This window comes from Trichomycterus rosablanca, chromosome 15 (assembly GCF_030014385.1).
Source record: "Trichomycterus rosablanca isolate fTriRos1 chromosome 15, fTriRos1.hap1, whole genome shotgun sequence".
NCBI classification, from domain to species: domain Eukaryota; kingdom Metazoa; phylum Chordata; class Actinopteri; order Siluriformes; family Trichomycteridae; genus Trichomycterus; species Trichomycterus rosablanca.
The window spans coordinates 23757633-23781453 of NC_086002.1; the positions used below are offsets into that span (position 1 = coordinate 23757633).

Genomic DNA, 23821 nt, shown 5'->3' on the forward strand with positions numbered 1-23821 from the left:
GTGAGCCGATATATGGACACATTTCTCATTTGACGTCGTGAAAAACAAGACGATGTGTAAACCATGTGGGGCGACGATCTCGGTTAAAAACACAACAAATCTGAAATGACATTCTCCACTGCTGGCAGTATAATGGCAAAATAATGTCACAGCTGCTTTTAAGGTACCCAGTTTTATAAAGAATGTAATATGCAATTTGTTATGAACAATGCATATACTTTTCAGGCAGAGCAGGCGTACTGGTCATTAATATTTTGTTATTGTTATGCTCAATGAGCAAGGTCAGTTAAATAAAGATGTTTGAAATAAGTTAAATCTGTTTCTGTGTGTATTGCACATTCAAACATTAATAATATTCCATAACTGGTTAAAAATTTTTCATTTTGTGTAAGTGTATATAATGACTTAAATAATTAAGGGAACTGACGAAAAAGCATTTACATTTTACACCCTTTATATGTATTTTAGGGCAACACGGTGGCTAAGTGGGTTGCGCTGTCGCCTCACAGCAAGAAGGTCCTGGGTTCGAACCCCAGGTGGGGTGGTCCGGGTCCTTTCTGTGTGGAGTTTGCATGTTCTCCTCGTGTCTGTGTGAGTTTCCTCCGGGTGCTCCGGTTTCCTCCCACAGTCCAAAGACGTGCAAGTGAGGTGAATTGAAGATACCAAATTTGTCCATGTCATGAATGTAACCAATGTGTAAAAACATGACGTTAAAACCTTAATAAACAAACAAATATGTATTTTAATCGACTAAATCGACTGTAGATTTAGTCGACTAAAGTCTTATGATAATTAGTCGACTAAAACTAGACTAAAACTAAAACAATTCAGATGACTAAATTACGACTAAAACTAAATGACATTTTAGTCAAAAGACTATGAATAAAACTAAATCAAAATTTGCTGTCAAAATTAACACTGCACTTAAGTTAGAACTAACAGACACATACTTCTATACTATCTGTCAAAAAGGACGATCTATAAACCTTTATTCAAACAGGGTTTCAGCAGATTTAATAATAATAATAACAATACAACCCCAATTAAAAAAAATACTTGGGACAGTATGGAAAATGAAAAATAATAAAACACATTTTAGTTTCTTACATTGACTTTCACTTTTATTTGATGTCAGACAGGATGAAGCTGAGATATTTCATCTTTTATCTGCTCAACTTCATTTCATTTATTAATAAACATCCATTCCTACATTTCAGGCCTGCAACACATTCCAAAAATAGTTAGGACAGGTCAGGACTGCAGACAGGCCAGTCCAGTACCTATACCCTCTTATTCCACAGCCACACCTTTGTAATGTGTGCAGCAGGTGGATTTGCATCGTCTTGTTAAAAAATGCTGGACATCCCTGGAAAAGACGACGTCTTGAAGGCAGCACATGTTGCTGATAACAGTCTGGATCCTTTTTGTCTTTGGTTTGGATCACACGCTGTCCATTTTTCCATAAAAAGACCTGAAATGCTGATTCATCTGACCACAATACATGTTTCCACCTTTGGGCAAGATGGTGGCGCATGAACCTGAGCGTCTCACCAGGCTTAGCAATCTAGTTTTTATTTACTTCCAGAGGTGAGCAGAACACCGCGTCCAAGTGAGCTGTTCATCCCAACAGGAATAGCCAAAACAGGGTGAATATGGAGGTTAGCGCGCTAAGCTAAAACTACCTTGTCTCTTCCTTGCCAATATGTCATGACAAAATAAAAATCTGGACCCTGACACAGAAGAGGATCATGGACTGCAGCTAAACCACAGCATGGTGGAACTGATGAAGAGCTTCTGTGGTGGTGTTTGCCTTTATGTAAACAAAACCTGGTGCATGGACTCTTTCATAGTTAAAATATTACAAGTAATTCAGACATGACCAAATTAGGAGAAATAATTTTATAAAAATGTTATAAAAAAGTCTTACTGAGTTCATCTGTATCTTCAGGTTCTTCCTTCTTCACAGGCTTCATCTGGAAACCTCCACACTGTTGGTCCTCTGAGAAGAGCAGTTCCACAGAAGCAACAAGTTCCGGAGGGATTAAAGTGACTTCACCTGAAATTCATCAATATGAGAAGAAGAAACTTAACAACTGGAGGAAACTGAAGGTTGTGGGTTTGATTTCCAATTACAAATAAATTCAGTTAGATTAAAACTTAAATCCAGACTGGAGTGTAGCAGCACAGGACAGTACGGTACAGTACAGGTTCTAATCCCACTATCCACTTTCTCTTATTATTTCTACTGATTAGTGACTCCAATACTAACTGTACTGTACCATACTGTACTGTACCATACTATACTGTACCACAATGTACTGTACCATACTGTACCACACTGTACTGTACCATACTGTACTGTACCATACTATACTGTACCACAATGTACTGTACCAAAATGTACTGTACCATACTGTACCACACTGTACTGTACCATACTGTACTGTACCTTACTGTACTGTACCATACTATACCATACTGTACTGTACCACACTGTACTGTACCTTACTTCACTGTACCATACTGTACTGTACCACACTGTACTGTACCACACTGTACTGTACCTTACTTTACTGTACCATACTGTACTGTACCACACTGTACTGTACCATACTGTACTGTACCTTACTTCACTGTACCATACTGTACTGTACCATACTGTACTGTACCTTACTTCACTGTACCATACTGTACTGTACCACACTGTACTGTACCACACTGTACTGTACCTTACTTCACTGTACCATACTGTACTGTACCACACTGTACTGTACCATACTGTACTGTACCATACTGTACTGTACCACACTGTACTGTACCACACTGTACTGTATCATACTGTACTGTACCACACTGTACTGTACCACACTGCACTGTACCATACTGTACTGTATCATACTGTACTTTACTGTACTGTACCACACTGTACTGTACCACACTGCACTGTATCATACTGTACTGTACCGTACTGTACCACACTGTACTGTACCACACTGTACTGTACCATACTGCACTGTACCACACTGTACTGCACCATACTGCACTGTACCACACTGTACTGTACCACACTGTACTGTACCACACTGCACTGTACCATACTGCACTGTACCATACTGTACTGTACCATACTGCACTGTACCATACTGTATCATACTGTACTGTACCGTACTGTACCACACTGTACTGTACCATACTGTACTGTACCACACTGTACTGTACCTTACTTCACTGTACCATATTGAACTGTACCACACTGTACTGTACCTTACTTCACTGTACCATATTGAACTGTACCACACTGTACTGTACCACACTACTGTACCACACTGTACTGTACCATACTGCACTGTACCATACTGTACTGTACCACACTGTACTGTACCATACTGTACTGTACCACACTGTACTGTACCACACTGCACTGTACCATACTGTACTGTACTGTATCATACTGTACTGTATCATACTGTACTGTACCATACTGTACTGTACTACTCTGTACTGTACCACACTGTACTGTATCACACTGTACTACACCATACTGTACTGTACCACACTGTACTGTACCATACTGTACTGTACCATACTGTACTGTACTACTCTGTACTGTACCACACTGTACTATACCATACTGTACTGTACCACACTGTACTGTACCACACTGTACTGTACCACACTGTACTGTACCATACTGTACTGTACCACACTGTCTGGTGGAAAAGTGGCATCATGCTCCACATTTACTTACAGAAGAAATTATCCTCCTCCTCCTCCTCCTTTTTATTAGTTTCTTCTGGAATTCTTCATGTTGTAGATCCACAGGGGTGACAGGTCCCTCTTTTGCTGACTGCATTATTAAAGATCTAATAGACAGACAGACAGACAGACAGACAGACAGACAGACAGACAGACAAATAGATAGATGTGCTGTATTCATAATTAAAGGAAAATTCTTTAGACTGTTGTAACTGGCTGTTGTTATTGTTATGAACTGAAGCTACTGTGGCACCAGGCAGCAAAATGTTATTCGAATGCCTACAGTAAAATGATCTCAAAATCACAAGATTAGTACTAGAGTAAATGTTCTTCATGGATGTAGGGGTGGCACCTGATAACAATTTGTTTTACTTATTATATTGCTCTTCAAAAAGTGGTATTAACACAACCGAATAGACATTTTACATGAGTTTGAGATCCGATCACAACAAATTCCTCCAGTAAAAATGTCTGAAATGTATTTCATTAATAACAGAGTCGATGCTCCTCTTGAACTGAGTAGATTTTGTGCATCAGAACACGGTAAATAATGTTTATTAAACTGTAAACAGCAGTTTTACCCTCTTCAACCCTGATAGCACATCTACATCTCAGAGACGTCTGTTGGATGTAACCCAGTTGGTCTGGAATACGTATTTAATAGAGCGTTTGCTCATCTGCAATACGTCTCTGATACGTCGCTGGTGGATCGTGGAAGATCTTCAGCTGCTGCGTTCCAGATCAATCTTACTACGTCATCATCATGCCTGCGTCTCAGAGACGCTTATGAGAGCTATCCGAGACCATTTCATAGAGCGCTTATTCATCTGTAATACATCTCCTAAATATCAGGCTTGGATGCTGAAATGGCGTTCACACGCTGCATTCCAGATGTGTACAGTATAGCTAAAATACAGCGTCTGAATGTAATTGAACGTGTGTGTGTATGTGTGCACTCCCCTCTCATGTACTGCTTTAATAATAATAATAACAATAATAATAATAGATAATACAGATAATATATCTATAAACAACAGACATAATCAGTGGTAGTAACATTCTTATTTATTATTGTTCCTTATATTATAATTATACATTATAATAATAATAATTACGATGAACACAAATAACAAAACAAAAATAGCAATTAACTACTAAATAAAATGTAATTTAAAGTCTCCTTCCTGGTGCCAGCCGCAAGTAATCTTTTATCTTGCTGTCGGGGTCTTCTTTATTTGTATTTGAGCTTTTATTGATTTTTTTTTTTAAGATTAAAAGGGACATTGAAGGTTAAATTTGCTGAAAGCTTTACCCCATTTGAAGTAAAGTCGATTTTTTTGTACAAATTACACAAATTGTATCCTATGTGCTTTGACAACACGTGAAAACCACATGACCAATAGGCGGCAGTAAAACACTGTGATTGGCCTGTAGCGAAAAGACCCCTGAGGAGGATGACACGTGGCGGAGATCAGCTTTCTAAACTAAATGAATAATTAAATGAATGTGACTTATCAATGTGTTTATCATTACAGTTTAGGTATATGAATATGTGAGTGCAGTGCAGTTTGGACATGTATGTAGAATTATCAGTGTGAGTAACCAGGTGCATTGTGGCAAAAGTTTGTGGTGTACCGAATAAGATAAGCTAGCTAGTCAGGTTGTTCCCACGTGTTAGTGGCTGCACGATTGGTTTAAGGTTAAGGTCATTGTCGCGTGCATTGTTTTGTACTGGACTATGCAGGTATTATAAGAAGAAAGGGTCCGTGTAGCGTTTATCAGTTCACTTCTCTGAACGTTTAATGCACTTAACTGTGGTAAAACGAATGCATGCTGAAGCTGGTCATTGTCGCGTGCGGTATATAATGCACCATGGTAAAATGACTTTTATTTTATTTTGCTTTTATTTATGGCAGCTACAACTTAAGTTGCTACAGTTTAAAAGCAGGTGCTGTGGGCTTGTGGTAAGCTGTTCTTTTACAATTTATTGGACTTTACAGAAAGCAACTTGATATTAATATTTTAGATACTTTTTTTATATAGTATTTTTTGTGATGTACTGGTTTGGAAACCAGAGTACCAATAGGGTCAGGCATGAACTGTTTTTAAGCACAACAAACACTGTGTGGGCATTACAGAAACTGTTTACTAAGACTACCTAGCATCATGTTGCTATTAACAAAATACACTGCTCAAAAAAATTACAGGAACACTTTTTAATCAGAGTATAGCATCAACTCAGTTCAACTTCTGGGATACTGATCTGGTCAGTTAAGTAGCAGGGGGGTTGTTAATCAGTTTCAGCTGCTTTGGTGTTAATGAAATTAACAGGTGCATTAAAGGAGCAACAATGAGACGACCCCAAAACAGGAATGGTTTAATAGGAGGCCATTGACATTTTGTCCCTCCTCGTCTTTTCTGACTGATTTTTCACTAGTTTTGCAGCTGGCTAGGGTCAGCGTCACTACTAGTACCATGGTGCGGTACCTGGACGCTACAGAGGTTGCACAGGTAGTCCAACTCCTGCAGGATGGCACATCAATACGTCAGAAGGTTTGCTGTGTCTCCCAGCACAGTCTTAAGAGTATGGAGTAGATTCCAAGAGACAGGCAGTTACTCTAGGAGAGCTGGGCATGGCCATAGAAGGACATTAACCCCTCAGCAGGACCAGTATCTGCTCCTTTGTGCAAGGAGGAACAGGATGAGCACTGCCAGAGCCCTACAAAATGAACTCCAGCAGGCCACTGGTGTGAATGTGTCTGACCAAACAATCAAAACAGGCTTCATGAGGGTGGCCTGAAGGCCCCACGTCCTGTAGTGGGCCCTGTGCTCACAGCCCAGCACCTTAGCGCTTGATTGGCATTTGCCATAGAACACCGGAATTGGCAGATCCGCCACTGGCGCCCAGTCAGTCCTGGGTTCCTCCTGGTGCACGCCTGACCTGAATCCAGTAGAACACCTCTGGGACATTATGTTTTGGTCCATCCGACGCCGCCAGGTTGTGCTTCAGACTGTCCAGGAGCTCAGTGATGCCCTGGTCCAGATCTGGGATGAGATCCCCATTTAAAGGGCAAGTGACAAAAAAATCACACTTACCTTATTTTAAATTATATCAGCCAGGTTTATTCTAAATTAGCGGTGATTTAGGTGGGCTGAGGTATAGCTATGGTAACAGACTGCATATGAAACAAACAGTGGCCACATTTTATGTCAGTCACGTGACCTGTTTGAATGAGGAACGATGTACCAGCGTGTACTGTGTGATCGATGTATTGAGCACTCCTGATCTACAGACTCTCTGTCAGAATGAATTCTGCTAACCTGAAAGCATGGTTTGTTTATTGTCCACCGTGAAAAAGATTCCAACGTTAAAACATTGGAAAACTCTGGATACTAGCTGGTCATAATAATGTGACTCGACTGTGTAAAGCCTGTATTTGAATTAATTAATGAATTCATTAATAATTAATAATTTTTTCATTTGCACCTGTCCACATCATTTATTTATTATTTATTTTACTTGTTATTGACTTTTGCAAAGTTATGTACAAGGTAAACATGCCTAATGAATTTAATGTAGAGTGTGTTGTGGTAAGGACTATGTATAATTGCCCAGCAGTGCGTCCTCGGGAGCAAGATAAGTAAACACATTTATTACATTTAAATGAGTTGGGTTTATTTATTCATGATACATGATTATTTTGATTTTGCACACATTAAACTTCTGGTCTAAAAATATATAGAAAATGCATGTCCTATAATAAAATATTTCATTCATATCATGTTTTGTGGTCTTTTTCAATACCACTTTTTGATATTGGCCCGAATATGGCTGCATGTTGGCACTGTCGGCTGACTGAGACTCGGCAAGATTGCAGCACCCCGCATCTGGCCCGAATGTTGGTACTTTCAGCAGACTGAGGCGATGTCATTGCATAGTTTTAGCACCATTCACTGATCAGAGATTTTTTGCAATTCCCTCCTTCAACACTGGAATAAATGTGAAAGAACCTTTCACCCGCTACCTTTTGCTTCTGTTGCAATCATGATGGCTCACACTGACAAAGCGTTTCTAGGTTGAGTAACAAACCACATATGTCTATATAAATAAAATAATAAATTAAATTAATTCAAGGCATAATTACCTTGTACCATGGCTGGATTACTGACCGGGCCAGTGGGGCCAGCGCCCAGGGGCCCTTGAGGTCAGGGGGCCCCGGGGGGGTCCTGGCCCAAAACATTTTGCGATGCCTATCAACATTTATGATACAATATATTTTTATTTCCGAGGGCCCTCCATTTTAAGGATCCTCTGACTATTAGGGACTTTGACCCAAGGGCCTCTTGGGGGTTCTAATGGAAAGGACAAGTTTCGGATCGAAACTTTCAATGTTGTCATTGACAAACTTGTGTCCTGTCTCAACCATCGTTTGAATGCATACACACACTTAACTGAGCTATTTGATGTTCTTTTCATGCCTGACAATATGTCCAACAGTGAGCTCACTTTAAAGGCTAACTCACTCGCTGCAGCATATCCTTCAGATCTGAACATGAGCCTGGCAGATGAATTGATACAATACAAATCATTCATAACAGAAAAAGAAAAATGTCCTAGTAAAATGCTCAAAACCATGATAAATTTGAATTTACAGTCAACCTTTCCAAATGTCTACATAGCGCTTTGACTTTTTCTGACTGTGCCTATCACAAATTGTGAAGGGGAGCGTTCATTCTCCAAACTGGCTCGTATTAAGAATGAACTCAGGATTAGGATGCGCCAAAACCTCTTTGCCCAGGGGCCCAGACTATCCTTAATCCGTCCTTGCCTTGTACGTATACTAATTTAGGGTTTCAATCATTTTATGTTTACATTTTAATTTGGATCATAAGGAACACGAATTGAAGGAAAAACTTCAAATTCATGAAAATTTCATGAAATTCTAGAAAAACTGAAACTCACGGTGCATGTAGATGCTCATGTTAGTTTATCAAAACAAAAGCTATCAATGCCCCTTTACCTCATTTCATGACACAAATTCGAATAGCCAAGACCAATGCAAGAGGTTCCCGTAAGCCATTTATTTATTAATTATTTTATTTATAAAGACATACGTATGTGGTTTGTTACTCAACCTAGAAACACTTTATGAGAGCCATGATGATTGCAACAGAAGCAAAAGGCAGTGGGTGAAAGGTTCTTTCACATTTATTCCAGTGTTGAAGGAGGGGATTGCAAAAAATCTCTGATCAGTGCATGGTGCTAAAACTTTGCAATAACATCGCCTCAGTCTGTCGAAAGTAACAACATCCAGCCATATTCAGGCCAGGGGGTGCCGAGCCAGCCGACATTGCCAAACCGGAGCCGGAATCGGCCCAGATCTATTGTGCTAGCTGGGGAGCTCTTAGGTTTATGTGGAGAGAAATATAAAGTTTTCAAGAAAATCACGGTGAGTTTGTGAATATAAAGTTGAAATGTGTAAATGTTATTAATCCGTATTTGATGGAGAAATGTTTAGGATTGATTTTATTACCTGATATTTTTTCGGTAAGGAAACTGTCTGAAAATGCGTCACATTTAACACCATTATTTAGGCCTGTCAACAACAACACAGATATTTTTTACACTTTAGTCTTCTGTGTTTTTTTCTCATAAACACGAAACCACAAACCCACGATTAATGAAAACAGGATAAAGAGATTTCTGAAAACTGCTTCTTTGTTTTCGTCTGGATGCTAAAATGTAGCTTTTTAAAGTCACAGATGCGCTCGTATATACATACATGCAGGCGGTGGACAAAATAACAGAAACACACAATCAATAATAAACATAAAATAATAAACATGTATGAGAGGATTACATCAAAAGTCAAACTTTACTGAAGAAAGGTTGGAATTCATTACTGATAATGTGTCCACGCTATGTGTGATTATAAAGAAAGCACTAATCTAACACATTGATGAGAGTGAGATTGTTATTAATACACTTTCATTTATTTAAGAATGTAAAATCAGATCAGCTCTGTGTTATTGGCATACTGGTGTAAAACTTAAAGCATTACAGAGCAGTTTTAAATCCCAGCTAAGACATACAGTTTATTTTTTACTTTTAAGATTTTAAGGATTAATTACACTAGCTGCTAGTTAGCTAAGCTGTGTGATTACTGTGTCATGTTCTTGGTGGTGTTTCTCTGAACTCAAACGTTTAGGTGCCCTCATGCTTTTTTATATAGTTTTATACCACTGTGCCACCTAAGCACCCAGCTCTGCACACTTTCTGAATCTGAAAACTAATCAAAACTAAATTAAGTTTAGAAAAAAATTCTCAGAGTATAAATGACTGAAATTATGAAGATCTAAAACTTTTAATAATTATTTATTAGTGAAGAGTAACTGGTTAAAGGACCATCCAAACCACTTCAGGAACTGATCTGAGGTAGTGGTTCTGGGAATTGGGGGACAATCCAAACTGTGTACTACAGTCTACATGAGTCAAATTTAAGACCAAGTGCAGATAAGAGTTTGATATTTTTGTTGACATTTATATAAATTTGTAATAATGATATTGATGATTTATTTAAGAATGTAAAATCATATCAGTCGTGGTTGAGTTATTAGCATACTGGTGTAAAACAAAAAAGCAATGTCTATCATAGTGAAGTTTGCAGACATTTAAAACTCTAGTTGAGATACAGTAGCTGTCTTGAGTCCTTCGTTGTGTCCTTGAAAGTGTTTGTTTAAAAACTTAATAACCCCTGAATTAGCCAACATGTCTGTGTCCAAAATAAAAACTTGCATGGGATGAAGTTATTGGTTTTGGTTACTGTGTAATAAGTGTGTACTAAAAATACCAATATCAAAACAGCTTTTCTTAAACAAGCTAAAACCAAAATCCTATAGCTTTTGTTTATATTTCTAAATATATTAAATCCTCTAAATGTAATATATTTTTATTATTGAATCTTCCACAATATTTCCAGCTTGAATTAGGATGGAAGAATCACATAATAGATTTAAACATTCACCCATTTATTGGTTTCTTTATGTTTGACTTTGCTTGTACCCCAGTGTGATGGAGGGTACAAGACCAAATTTACCTAAACCCACCTGTGTCTCCATGAAGAGTGACGGCTCAAAGGGACCACCACCTCAATTTAAGGATGGAGGATGTTTTCCTGATCTGAGGTCAGTGTAATCTTATGATTCAGTGCAGTGTTTTTACTTCCAGTTTCTCCTGATGAAATGTATTAATCTCATTAAACTCATTCATTCTTAAAAATACTAATCATCTAGGAAATGTTTCAATAACAGGATGATATAACCTGCTAGTGTTCAATACTGTCTTATTTGTCTTTTTTTACAGACCACAAAAGGAGAAATTAAATGGTACTTACAGAGCTCAGTTGGAATCCATTTTTGAGGTTTGTATAATAATACTAATCTAGTTTGCTAAATGAATACTTTGAGGAAGATGAATAATTTTATGTTGATTTTGGACACTTCTTAGATGTTGTGGTTCTTTTAGACCTGAATGATCTCTTGATTTTTGACATATGGCATTATTGGGGCTTATTAGGGTTATTAAACACACAACCTTCAACATTTTAATGAGAAGACAGAGGTGAAATTCCAGTTTAAAACGTATACACATTTTAATGCACAATCACTGTTTCTTCATTTCCTGAACTTGACATGCAAAAAAACTACATCACTCCTTATACTGTATGGTCACATCACTCATCTTTCTTTATTATCTGATGGTGCTTATTGTGATGATCTGTTCCTCTAAATTCCTCAACAGGAACTGGAGCTGAAAGTCATAAACATGTTAAAGAATGAGCTAAACAAGTTCAAAAAGCTCCTGAATGAAAATGACCCAGCATGCTCTGAGCAGGAGGTGAAGGATGTGGAAGATCTGAGCAGTTTCAGAGAGGGGGCGCTAAAGATCACACTGAATGTTCTGAAGATCATGAACCAGACAGACCTCGCTAATACCCTGCAGAGGAGTAAGAGATCTAAATACTTACATTATTTATTTCTTTAATATTAGATTATATTCTTCCACATTTATCTTGGTTCTAGAATCATCTATCAGCTTTTGATTGGTCATTAAATTATATTATATAATGTTTAATGAGCACCAGGTACTTTGTTATATGAGAATTTTAACTATGATTTTGATCACTACATCTCTACAAATCCATTATAATAATATTATAAGAGAAAATCCTACATTTAATATTATTTAAAAAATAGGAAATACTTTAGAAATTAATCAATTATTTATTAAAGTATTAAATTATATAGTGTTTATTGATCATTCAGTAAAATATTGATTAATAATTTATTGATTTATGATTTCTGTTTATTAGAACTTTTAGTCCCTGTATATCACAAAAAACTGAAATCAAATCTGAGAGAGAAATGTAAAAGAATCAGTGAAGGAATCTCCCAGCATGGAAGCTCAGCACTTCTGAATGAGATCTTCACAGAGCTCTACATCACAGAGGGTTGGAGTGGAGACGCCAATAATGAACATGAGGTCAGACAGATTAAAGCAGCATCCAGGAGACCAGTAACACAGGAGAAACCCATCAAATGCAGTGACCTCTTTAAAGACTCGTCCACCAGAACTGTGCTGACTAAAGGAATCGCTGGAATTGGAAAAACAGTCTCAGTGCAGAAGTTCATTCTGGACTGGGCTGAAGAAAAAGCAAATCAGGATGTCATCTTCATATTTTCACTTCCTTTTAGAGAGCTGAACTTTATGAAGCAGGAAAATCTCAGTCTGATGGAACTTCTTCATCAGTTTTTCCCAGAAGTGAAAGGTCTGACATCATTAGATTGTGATGGTTATAAAGTTTTGTTCATCTTTGATGGTCTGGATGAGTGTCGACTTCCTCTATTTCAAAATAATGAGCGATTGTGTAACTTAACAAAGTCAGTAAAAATGGATGTGCTGCTGACAAACCTCATCAAGGGGAACCTGCTTCCCTCTGCTCACCTCTGGATCACCACTCGACCAGGAGCAGCCAATCAGATCCCTCCTGAATGTGTAGACCAGGTAACAGAGGTACGAGGGTTCAGTGACCCTCAGAAAGAGGAGTACTTCAGGAAGAGGATCAGTAATGAGAACCTGGCTAGTAAAATCATCAAACACATGAAGTCATCAAGAAGCCTCTACATCATGTGTCACATTCCAGTCTTCTGCTGGATCTCAGCCTCTGTTCTAGAGATAATTCTGGATGTAGTCAAGGGGAAAGAGATCCCAAAAACTCTGACTCAAATGTTCACTTACTTTCTAATCTTTCAAATAAAACACAAGGAACAAAAGTATCATGGGAAATCTGACCCTGATCCACACCAGACCAGAGAGACAATACTGGCACTGGGAAAACTGGCCTTCCAGCAGCTGGAGAAAGGAAACCTGATCTTCTATGAGGAAGACCTGACAGAGTGTGGCATTGATGTCAAAAACACATCAGTGTACTCAGGGGTCTGCACCCAAATCTTCAAAAAAGAGGCTGGACTGCACCTGGGTCAGGTCTTCAGCTTTGTGCACCTGAGTGTTCAGGAGTTTCTGGCTGCTTTATATGTATTTCACACCTTCATCAACAAAAACAGAAATCTACAGGTGATGCAAAACACTGAATTCTTTAACACCTTTAGAAACTATACAAATATGTCTGACTTTCTGAAGAGTGCAGTGGACGAGGCCTTACAGAGTGAGAATGGACACCTGGATCTTTTCCTCCGCTTTCTCCTGGGTCTTTCACTGGAGTCCAATCAGACTCTCTTAGACCTACTCTCAGACCTACTGCCACAAACAGGAAGTAGCTCTTACAACACAGAGGAAACAGTCAGATACATCAAGGAGAAGATCAGTGAGAATCCCTCTCCAGAAAAATCCATCAATCTGTTCCACTGTCTGAATGAACTGAACGATGATTCTCTAGTGCAGGAAATCCAAAAATACCTGAAGAGAAAAGTTTATGTTAATCACGATGGACTTCATCTCTCTCCTGCTCAGTGGTCGGCTCTGTTGTTTGTGTTGCTGAACTCAGATCGGGAGCTGGATGAGTTTGATTTGAGAAAATATTATCCATCACATAAAGGTCTTCTGAAGATGCTGTCAGTGGTAAAAGAATCAAAAAAAGCTATGTGAGTAATTTATTGATAAATATTTGATTCATAAGTTCATTACACAAACACTAATAGTTCACTAATAGTTAAATGTACAAAACTGAGAAGGTGCAAAACTACAGTGCTGCAGTCTGATCTCAAAGTATGTCTAAAATAAACATGTAATTTCATAACCTAAATAATAATGTTAACAGTTTCTGCACCACCTACTAACTTGCACTCTGCTAATTATACTGAGTATAAAATTTGATGTTAAATGGTAAAAATCATCAACCACAGAGCTTCAAAAACATCAGGACTAAACTAAGTTCAGTAATAAAGAGAGAAACAAATTAATAATAGACAATCTTTTAAATACACTCATGTAATCATGAACGGGGTGCTCAGGTGGTGCAGCCGGTAAAGTACACTTGTCGACATTTGCTGAGATCTGAGAATGTTAGCATGGAGGGAATTGATCTGACTGATGTATAATTATATTTTCACGAAAATGCATTTTACTCTGATGAAAACACTGTAATAATAATCAGATTGTTTTGCTGTACGACAGCTTCATGAATCAGACGTGGAATAAACAGAGCTCAGTTTACATAAACATGACGTGTAAATTACATGTTTAGACTCGTGCACTAGTTTTATACAGAACATAGAATTTCACCTGAAAGCAGGAGCAGAAGTATTTGTACCTCTAAACCTGAATGTTAGTGACAGCAGTTTCTACGTAGAGCTTCCTGATAATAATTAGTTCCCAGTCGTGCAGAAATACAGTAGTGAGAGTGAAACCTTTACAGAGTAAAATAGTGAGTAATTATGGAATGTAAATTTAATTTAGATAAAATGATTGACTTACATACTGGTCAGGACCACGGTGGATCCAGTGCTACTCAAAAACACTTGAAAGGATGGAGACATAAATCAAGTACAGTAGAGCAGTGCTGCTATTGGTTGATTTATCAGTTCAACTGCTTTCACCTTTATTTGCAATGTAGATTGATCAGATTATTTCTCTCCAGGTTGTTGGAGTGTAATCTAACAGAGGAAAGTTGTGAAGTTCTGTCCTCAGTTCTCAGTTTAAACTCCTCCAGTCTGAAACATCTGAACCTGAGTAACAATAAACTGAAGGATTCAGGAGTGAAGCTGCTCTCTGCTGGACTGGAGAATCCTCACTGTAAACTGGAGATACTGGAGTAAGATTTTCAACTTCACCAAGTTTTATACACATTCATTCATTTACACTAATCATTTCATCCTGGGAAACAATCAGTGTAAACAAATAAACCATATCAGGGTGACACACACGCACACAAACACACAATCATCAACTGAACTGCTTTCACTTTCATCTGCACTGCAGTTTGGGTAATATTATTAGATCTGCTACTTGGATTCCACCTACTGCTGCAGAGTGACGTCTTTCATTTCTCTGATTCACCTGATTATTTCTCTCCAGGTTGTGGGATTGTAATCTAACAGAAAAAAGTTGTAAAGTTCTGTCCTCAGTTCTTAGTTTAAACTCCTCCAGTCTGAAACATCTGAACCTGAGTTACAATAAACTGAAGGATTCAGGAGTGAAGCTGCTCTCTGCTGGACTGGAGAATCAACACTGTAAACTGGAGATACTGGGGTAAGATCTTCACTTTCACACTGTAGATACTGAATATTTCTTTCTAAGTTAACCAGTTAATAAAAAATAAAGCAAAAACATGTTCTATTGTGCACCTTAAACATTGATAAAAGCTAAAATTATGATTCTGTGTTTGTCATTGACAGCAAAATATTTTTACTGATACTGTATTAGAGTGATTTGATTATTTCTCTTCAGGTTGTGGGAGTGTAATCTCACAGAGAAAAGTTGTGAAGTTCTGTCCTCAGTTCTCAGTTCAAACTCCTGCAGTCTGAAACGTTTGAACCTGAGTAACAATAAACTGAAGGATTCAGGAGTGAAGCTGCTCTCTGCTGGACTGGAGAATCCACACTGTAAACTGGATATACTGGAGTAAGATCTTCACTTTCACACTGTAGATACAGGGGTTCTGTTTCAAAATTATTTAACCAAATAATAAAAAAAAAAAGCAAAAATTATGATTCTTTGTTTGTGATTGATGGAAAGTATCTTTACTGATACTGTGTCCGATTGATCTGATTATTTCTCTCCAGGTTGGTTGATTGTAATCTAACAAAGAGAAGTTGTGAAGTTCTGTCCTCAGTTCTCAGTTTAAACTCTTCCAGTCTGAAACATCTGAACCTGAGTAACAATAAACTGAAGGATTCAGGAGTGAAGCTGCTCTCAGCTGGACTGGAGAATCCACACTGTACACTGGAGATACTGGAGTAAGATCTTCACTTTCACACTGTAGATACAGAAGCTCATTCATACAGAAACTGTTATTGATGTGTGTAGGAGTTTGATATTTTACTCATTTTCCTCACACAAGATAAAACACTTTATCATTAATATAATAGAATAGTTTTACATGTTGAAGATTTATCAGTGATGATGTCTGATTGTGGATCTGAATGGAGATGGAGGAGGAGGTGGGAGAAGATGATGTATGATTTTTATTAAGTGATTTTCTTCTGCAGGTTGAGGAGCTGCAGTATTACAGATGAAGGATTTACTGCTCTGGCTTCAGCTCTAAAATCAAACCCATCATCACTTCTGAGAGAACTGTATCTGAGTGGCAATGATCCAGGACAATCAGGAGTAAAACTGCTCAGAGAGCTTAAGGTGGATCCACAATGTAACCTGAAGGAACTACAGTAAGTTACTATTGATTTATACACAGACACACCTAAACACACACACATGCACACACTACACACACATGCACACATTACACACACATGCAGTGGTATGTCTGTCTTATTGTAGAATTGTTCATTAGCAAAACTTCATCTGTATCAGGGTTCTTTATTGAACAATGAATCATGTGAAATGTTCTATCATTGTTCCAGGTGGTGTGTGTGTGTGCGTGCGTGCATGCGTGCTGGTGTTTATACTGTTTCTGATTGTGTTGAGTCTGATAGGTGACTGAAACATCTGATCATGTCTGGTCTCTTCTACAGCATCTGATTCTAATACATATTGAATTATGAGATGAAGAGCAGTGGAGATAAACACCATCTACTCTTCACACTGGGATTCTACATGGTGACACTTTGTTCAGCTTCTTACTGCTCAAATCTGTAAACATGCTTTCTGTATAACTGTGTGCATGACATCACTTCCTGTACAAGATCGACGCTCTCAAACCCACTCTGAACTGCTGATAACCTTTCATCTCATCCTTCTATACATCTCTGCTGAAGTAATGAGATTGGAGAGTCCATCAGGTTTCTGGTACCAGCTGAATTAATCTGATAAACTGAACATTGAGCACCTGGTACATGTGAGTTAGAAGCTGCAAAACATGGTGAGGGTCCATTAGGACTGCTTTAAAAAACCCTGCATTAGCTTGGTGCATTAGCATGCTGTTCACTATCTACCTGTAATGAAGAAATTTAAAGTTACTGGAGATGTTTAGATTTTTCCTGGAGGAGAACATGAGGAGGATTACTCGAGTGGCCAGAGAATCTAGTATCTCTGCTGGGAAATTACAGACGATAGTGAGGTCTTAAAGTCAGGATATCTTCCTACATAACCACAAGGTGTGTAGAGGGCTGACTGAAGAAAGTCTCTTCTGTATGACTCGCACCTTTTGATTGGAATGTATGATTTATGGGACCTTGTTGTATAGTCAAAACAAACCAAAACAGACATCAAACAGTAAAGGTCCCTGAGGTGGGGGGGTACATTATCCCCTTTTTATATGCAAAATTATGAATCACTTTTATTTACTGTACATTTTAACCAACTAACTGATTAAACTATAATAGTTAAATAGTTAACACTAGTTAAAAATAATAAGAATCAAAGCGATGATTCTTATTAATGTTAAATATAGAAGATGATAATGCAAATATTTGATGAAAGGGACAGTAAGTGTAGCAGTTTTGTTAATGACTAATAATAACACTAATACATTATAACTGATATTTTGAATAACCATTGTGCTTGTGTTATCGTTAATGACTGAAACTACTGTATCATTATTTTTGGAATATTTTGTGTGAGTTGTGTGGAGTTTATATTCTTAATTACTTTTATCTTCCTGCAGTAATGTAGTGCTGTGAAAAAGTATTTACTTCATTTTCCAATTTTCTACTTTTGCATGTCAAACTACGTAGTATGTATCAGACCACCAAATAAATATTAATATTAAAGACCAAATAAACACAAATAGTTTTTTAACAATGGTTTCATTTATTGAAAGAAAAAAATAATGTGTGTGACCCTCTCAACATTTTCTTTAGGTATGTAGGTGTAGGGGTTCCTGCGGCGTCGGGTGAACTTGCCTCTGGTTCCCGGCGTCGCATGGATTACAGAGCCACTGGAACAAAGGCCTTAAATCAGAGGTCTTCTAATTAAGGCTGACAACCTGCAGCTGTGCCTGCTTATTTAAGCAGCTACTGTGCAGCTGTAGTTTGTTGTGCCTTCTGTTTGGTTTTGTTTGATTTGTTTTGGTTTCATTTAATTTACTTTGGTTTTCAACTGTGTTGATTTAATTTCTTTAATTTACCTTTGTTAAGGTCAGCGGGTACTCTGGGCGTCAATAGGACGGTCGGATGTGTAAGCAAAAAGGCTGAGGTAATCTAGGGAAGTTTTATTTTCTTTTGGCTAGGGAAAGTTTTGGTGCGACCTCGAACAGCCCTTGAGCTGTCTTTATTTTAGAGTTGTGCATTGGGTTTCTCCCTGCATTCGGCAGGAGACCAGCTAAACGCCATCCACCGATGCCACTCTGCGTCCTTGGGACGTTAATTCGGAAGGGTTGTTACTATCACCATAGGGCAGCGGGATAAGTGCGTGTCTTTGCCACCTGCAGTCCCGGCTTGAACCCGCACTCTGATTAACATGCATTTTTCCACAGATCAAGTTACAGTTCCACAGTTAGCAAAGTGCAGCTGGTGAGACGTCCATCTGGTTTCCCGAACTGCGCTTATGCGAGTTCAGTCTCTCTTTATTGTTCTCCACAGATCGGTTCCTCCCCAGCGGTGGCGAAGCGCTGCTGGTGAGACATCCATCTGATTCCTCGGACTGCATTCATGCAAGTTCGGTCTCTCTTTATTCTGCTCCACAGATCGGTTCCTCCCCAGCGGCAGCGAAGCGCTGCTGGTGAGACATCCATCTGATTCCTAGGACTGCATTCATGCAAGTTCGGTTTTTCTTTATTGTTCCCCACAGATCGGTTCCTCCCCAGCGGTGGCGAAGCACTGCTGGTGAGACATCCATCTGATTCCTCGAACTGCATTCATACAAGTTCAGTCTCTCTTTATTCTGCTCCACAGATCGGTTCCTCCCCAGCAGCGGCGAAGCACTGCTACTGAGACATCCATCTGATTCTCCGGACTGCATTCATGCAAGTTCGGTTTTTCTTTATTGTTCCCCACAGATCGGTTCCTCCCCAGCGTCAGCAACGCGTGGCTGGTGAGACGTCCATCTGATTTCCCGAACTGCGCTTATGCGAATTCGATTTCTCTTTATTCTTTTCCACAGATCGGTTCCTCCCCAGCGGCAGCGAAGCGCTGCTGGTGAGATGTCCATCTGATTTCCCGGACTGCATTCATGCAAGTTCGGTTTCTTTTTATTGTGCTTTACAGATCGCCTTCTTCCCAGCGCAACCGTGCCTCGCAGCTGGTGACATGACCCATCTGAGATAGATTGGCTCCTTCCCAGCGATAGTGACCTGCGGCGGGTGACATGGCCATCTGAATTCCCAAACTGCGCTTACACAAGTTCGGTTCCCTTTTCATGCGCTCAACAGATCACCTCCTTCCCAGCGCAACCGCACCTCGCAGCTGGTGACAGGGCCCATCTGGAATAGATTGGATCCTTCCCAGCGACAGCGACCTGCGGTGGGTAATTTGGCCATCTGATGACCCGAACTGCGCTTACGCGAGTTCGAGCTCATTTTCTGAACTTCGTAGTTCAGCATGTGCAGCTTCGGCACCTTTTATAGCGCATGGCCTTCAGGCTAAACCCGCTCCTAAATGCCACAGCGTGAGCGTGACCACCTCGCAAGCCGGCGATTGGGGTTTGCGGCTCTGCTGTGTTTACCTTTATGATTTTTGTGTTTCAGTGTTCAAGTGCAAGTAATTTGATCGAGATCCACCCTGTTTACTTTTGTTTCATTTGGTTATCTTCTGTTGTTCTTTTTTTTATTATTAATACAATTTTCATTTAATCTCTGTCTTGGGTTCTGTATCTCCCCACCAGTGTTAATTTCGTTGACGAATGATTTTCGTCATAGTTTTCGACAACGAACCTTTATTTCATGACGAAAACGAGACGATAACTAAATAAAAACTACATAAAAGGATAAAAACTATGACGAAATGAATCGACACTTTCGTCAACGAATAAAAACGAGACGAAAATGTTTGGCAGTGACGACATATAATCAGAACTGATTTAGTTTTGTGGAAGGTAGGGACCAGTTAGCAAGAGATCCAATCATAACTACTTTAGCGTATGAGGAGGGTGGGACAAGCCGATTAGCCATCCAATCAGTACTAATCTTTTGCAGTACCGCGGTAAGACCACACTTGCACAAATTTGATCTAAACCCAGGAAGACCAGACTAGTCTGTGAACTTTCTTTACTCGTGGAACCAGGTTAACTCCACAATGTCAACAGGGAGAAAGAGGTGAGCCGATATATGGACACATTTCTCATTTGACGTCGTGAAAAACAAGACGATGTGTAAACCATGTGGGGCGACGATCTCGGTTAAAAACACAACAAATCTGAAATGACATTCTCCACTGCTGGCAGTATAATGGCAAAATAATGTCACAGCTGCTTTTAAGGTACCCAGTTTTATAAAGAATGTAATATGCAATTTGTTATGAACAATGCATATACTTTTCAGGCAGAGCAGGCGTACTGGTCATTAATATTTTGTTATTGTTATGCTCAATGAGCAAGGTCAGTTAAATAAAGATGTTTGAAATAAGTTAAATCTGTTTCTGTGTGTATTGCACATTCAAACATTAATAATATTCCATAACTGGTTAAAAATTTTTCATTTTGTGTAAGTGTATATAATGACTTAAATAATTAAGGGAACTGACGAAAAAGCATTTACATTTTACACCCTTTATATGTATTTTAGGGCAACACGGTGGCTAAGTGGGTTGCGCTGTCGCCTCACAGCAAGAAGGTCCTGGGTTCGAACCCCAGGTGGGGTGGTCCGGGTCCTTTCTGTGTGGAGTTTGCATGTTCTCCTCGTGTCTGTGTGAGTTTCCTCCGGGTGCTCCGGTTTCCTCCCACAGTCCAAAGACGTGCAAGTGAGGTGAATTGAAGATACCAAATTTGTCCATGTCATGAATGTAACCAATGTGTAAAAACATGACGTTAAAACCTTAATAAACAAACAAATATGTATTTTAATCGACTAAATCGACTGTAGATTTAGTCGACTAAAGTCTTATGATAATTAGTCGACTAAAACTAGACTAAAACTAAAACAATTCAGATGACTAAATTACGACTAAAACTAAATGACATTTTAGTCAAAAGACTATGAATAAAACTAAATCAAAATTTGCTGTCAAAATTAACACTGCACTTAAGTTAGAACTAACAGACACGTACTTCTATACTATCTGTCAAAAAGGACGATCTATAAACCTTTATTCAAACAGGGTTTCAGCAGATTTAATAATAATAATAACAATACAACCCCAATTAAAAAAAATACTTGGGACAGTATGGAAAATGAAAAATAATAAAACACATTTTAGTTTCTTACATTGACTTTCACTTTTATTTGATGTCAGACAGGATGAAGCTGAGATATTTCATCTTTTATCTGCTCAACTTCATTTCATTTATTAATAAACATCCATTCCTACATTTCAGGCCTGCAACACATTCCAAAAATAGTTAGGACAGGTCAGGACTGCAGACAGGCCAGTCCAGTACCTATACCCTCTTATTCCACAGCCACACCTTTGTAATGTGTGCAGCAGGTGGATTTGCATCGTCTTGTTAAAAAATGCTGGACATCCCTGGAAAAGACGACGTCTTGAAGGCAGCACATGTTGCTGATAACAGTCTGGATCCTTTTTGTCTTTGGTTTGGATCACACGCTGTCCATTTTTCCATAAAAAGACCTGAAATGCTGATTCATCTGACCACAATACATGTTTCCACCTTTGGGCAAGATGGTGGCGCATGAACCTGAGCGTCTCACCAGGCTTAGCAATCTAGTTTTTATTTACTTCCAGAGGTGAGCAGAACACCGCGTCCAAGTGAGCTGTTCATCCCAACAGGAATAGCCAAAACAGGGTGAATATGGAGGTTAGCGCGCTAAGCTAAAACTACCTTGTCTCTTCCTTGCCAATATGTCATGACAAAATAAAAATCTGGACCCTGACACAGAAGAGGATCATGGACTGCAGCTAAACCACAGCATGGTGGAACTGATGAAGAGCTTCTGTGGTGGTGTTTGCCTTTATGTAAACAAAACCTGGTGCATGGACTCTTTCATAGTTAAAATATTACAAGTAATTCAGACATGACCAAATTAGGAGAAATAATTTTATAAAAATGTTATAAAAAAGTCTTACTGAGTTCATCTGTATCTTCAGGTTCTTCCTTCTTCACAGGCTTCATCTGGAAACCTCCACACTGTTGGTCCTCTGAGAAGAGCAGTTCCACAGAAGCAACAAGTTCCGGAGGGATTAAAGTGACTTCACCTGAAATTCATCAATATGAGAAGAAGAAACTTAACAACTGGAGGAAACTGAAGGTTGTGGGTTTGATTTCCAATTACAAATAAATTCAGTTAGATTAAAACTTAAATCCAGACTGGAGTGTAGCAGCACAGGACAGTACGGTACAGTACAGGTTCTAATCCCACTATCCACTTTCTCTTATTATTTCTACTGATTAGTGACTCCAATACTAACTGTACTGTACCATACTGTACTGTACCATACTATACTGTACCACAATGTACTGTACCATACTGTACCACACTGTACTGTACCATACTGTACTGTACCATACTATACTGTACCACAATGTACTGTACCAAAATGTACTGTACCATACTGTACCACACTGTACTGTACCATACTGTACTGTACCTTACTGTACTGTACCATACTATACCATACTGTACTGTACCACACTGTACTGTACCTTACTTCACTGTACCATACTGTACTGTACCACACTGTACTGTACCACACTGTACTGTACCTTACTTTACTGTACCATACTGTACTGTACCACACTGTACTGTACCATACTGTACTGTACCACACTGTACTGTACCATACTGTACTGTACCTTACTTCACTGTACCATACTGTACTGTACCATACTGTACTGTACCTTACTTCACTGTACCATACTGTACTGTACCACACTGTACTGTACCACACTGTACTGTACCTTACTTCACTGTACCATACTGTACTGTACCACACTGTACTGTACCATACTGTACTGTACCATACTGTACTGTACCACACTGTACTGTACCACACTGTACTGTACCATACTGTACTGTATCATACTGTACTGTACCACACTGTACTGTACCACACTGCACTGTACCATACTGTACTGTATCATACTGTACTGTACTGTACTGTACCACACTGTACTGTACCACACTGCACTGTATCATACTGTACTGTACCGTACTGTACCACACTGTACTGTACCACACTGTACTGTACCATACTGCACTGTACCACACTGTACTGCACCATACTGCACTGTACCACACTGTACTGTACCACACTGTACTGTACCACACTGCACTGTACCATACTGCACTGTACCATACTGTACTGTACCATACTGCAC

General features: G+C 38.9%; 2 protein-coding genes and 1 pseudogene across 2 annotated transcripts in view; 2 read left to right on the plus strand and 1 right to left on the minus strand.

Moving 5' to 3' along the window:
• LOC134328803 (uncharacterized) overlaps positions 1–23821 on the plus strand; it is a 450585-nt gene that overhangs the window by 296259 nt on the left and 130505 nt on the right. Inside the window, exon 2 of the mRNA XM_063010031.1 lies at positions 2150–2173. Within this exon, the coding sequence (XP_062866101.1) occupies positions 2150–2173 (24 nt within the window). The remainder of the gene's footprint in view (positions 1–2149; positions 2174–23821) is intronic.
• LOC134328715 (zinc finger protein 271-like) overlaps positions 1–23821 on the minus strand; it is a 525414-nt pseudogene that overhangs the window by 188599 nt on the left and 312994 nt on the right.
• LOC134328705 (NACHT, LRR and PYD domains-containing protein 3-like) lies at positions 9066–18169 on the plus strand. The gene is made up of 11 exons (XM_063009884.1): positions 9066–9206; positions 10825–10941; positions 11120–11177; positions 11558–11762; positions 12129–13917; positions 14913–15086; positions 15350–15523; positions 15722–15895; positions 16057–16230; positions 16483–16659; positions 16966–18169. Exons 2-11 carry the CDS (start codon positions 10829–10831, stop codon positions 16970–16972), a joined length of 3045 nt encoding a protein of 1014 aa, XP_062865954.1. The 5' UTR covers positions 9066–9206; positions 10825–10828; the 3' UTR covers positions 16973–18169.

Bases quoted from the DNA above. Each gene is read 5' to 3' on its own strand.
- LOC134328705 (XM_063009884.1), top strand. From the start codon at position 10,829: ATGGAGGGTACAAGACCAAATTTACCTAAACCCACCTGTGTCTCCATG. The intron at 13,918-14,912 runs GTGAGTAATTTA...ATTTCTCTCCAG, and splicing joins AAAGAATCAAAAAAAGCTAT to GTTGTTGGAGTGTAATCTAA. The intron at 15,896-16,056 runs GTAAGATCTTCA...ATTTCTCTCCAG, and splicing joins TGTAAACTGGATATACTGGA to GTTGGTTGATTGTAATCTAA.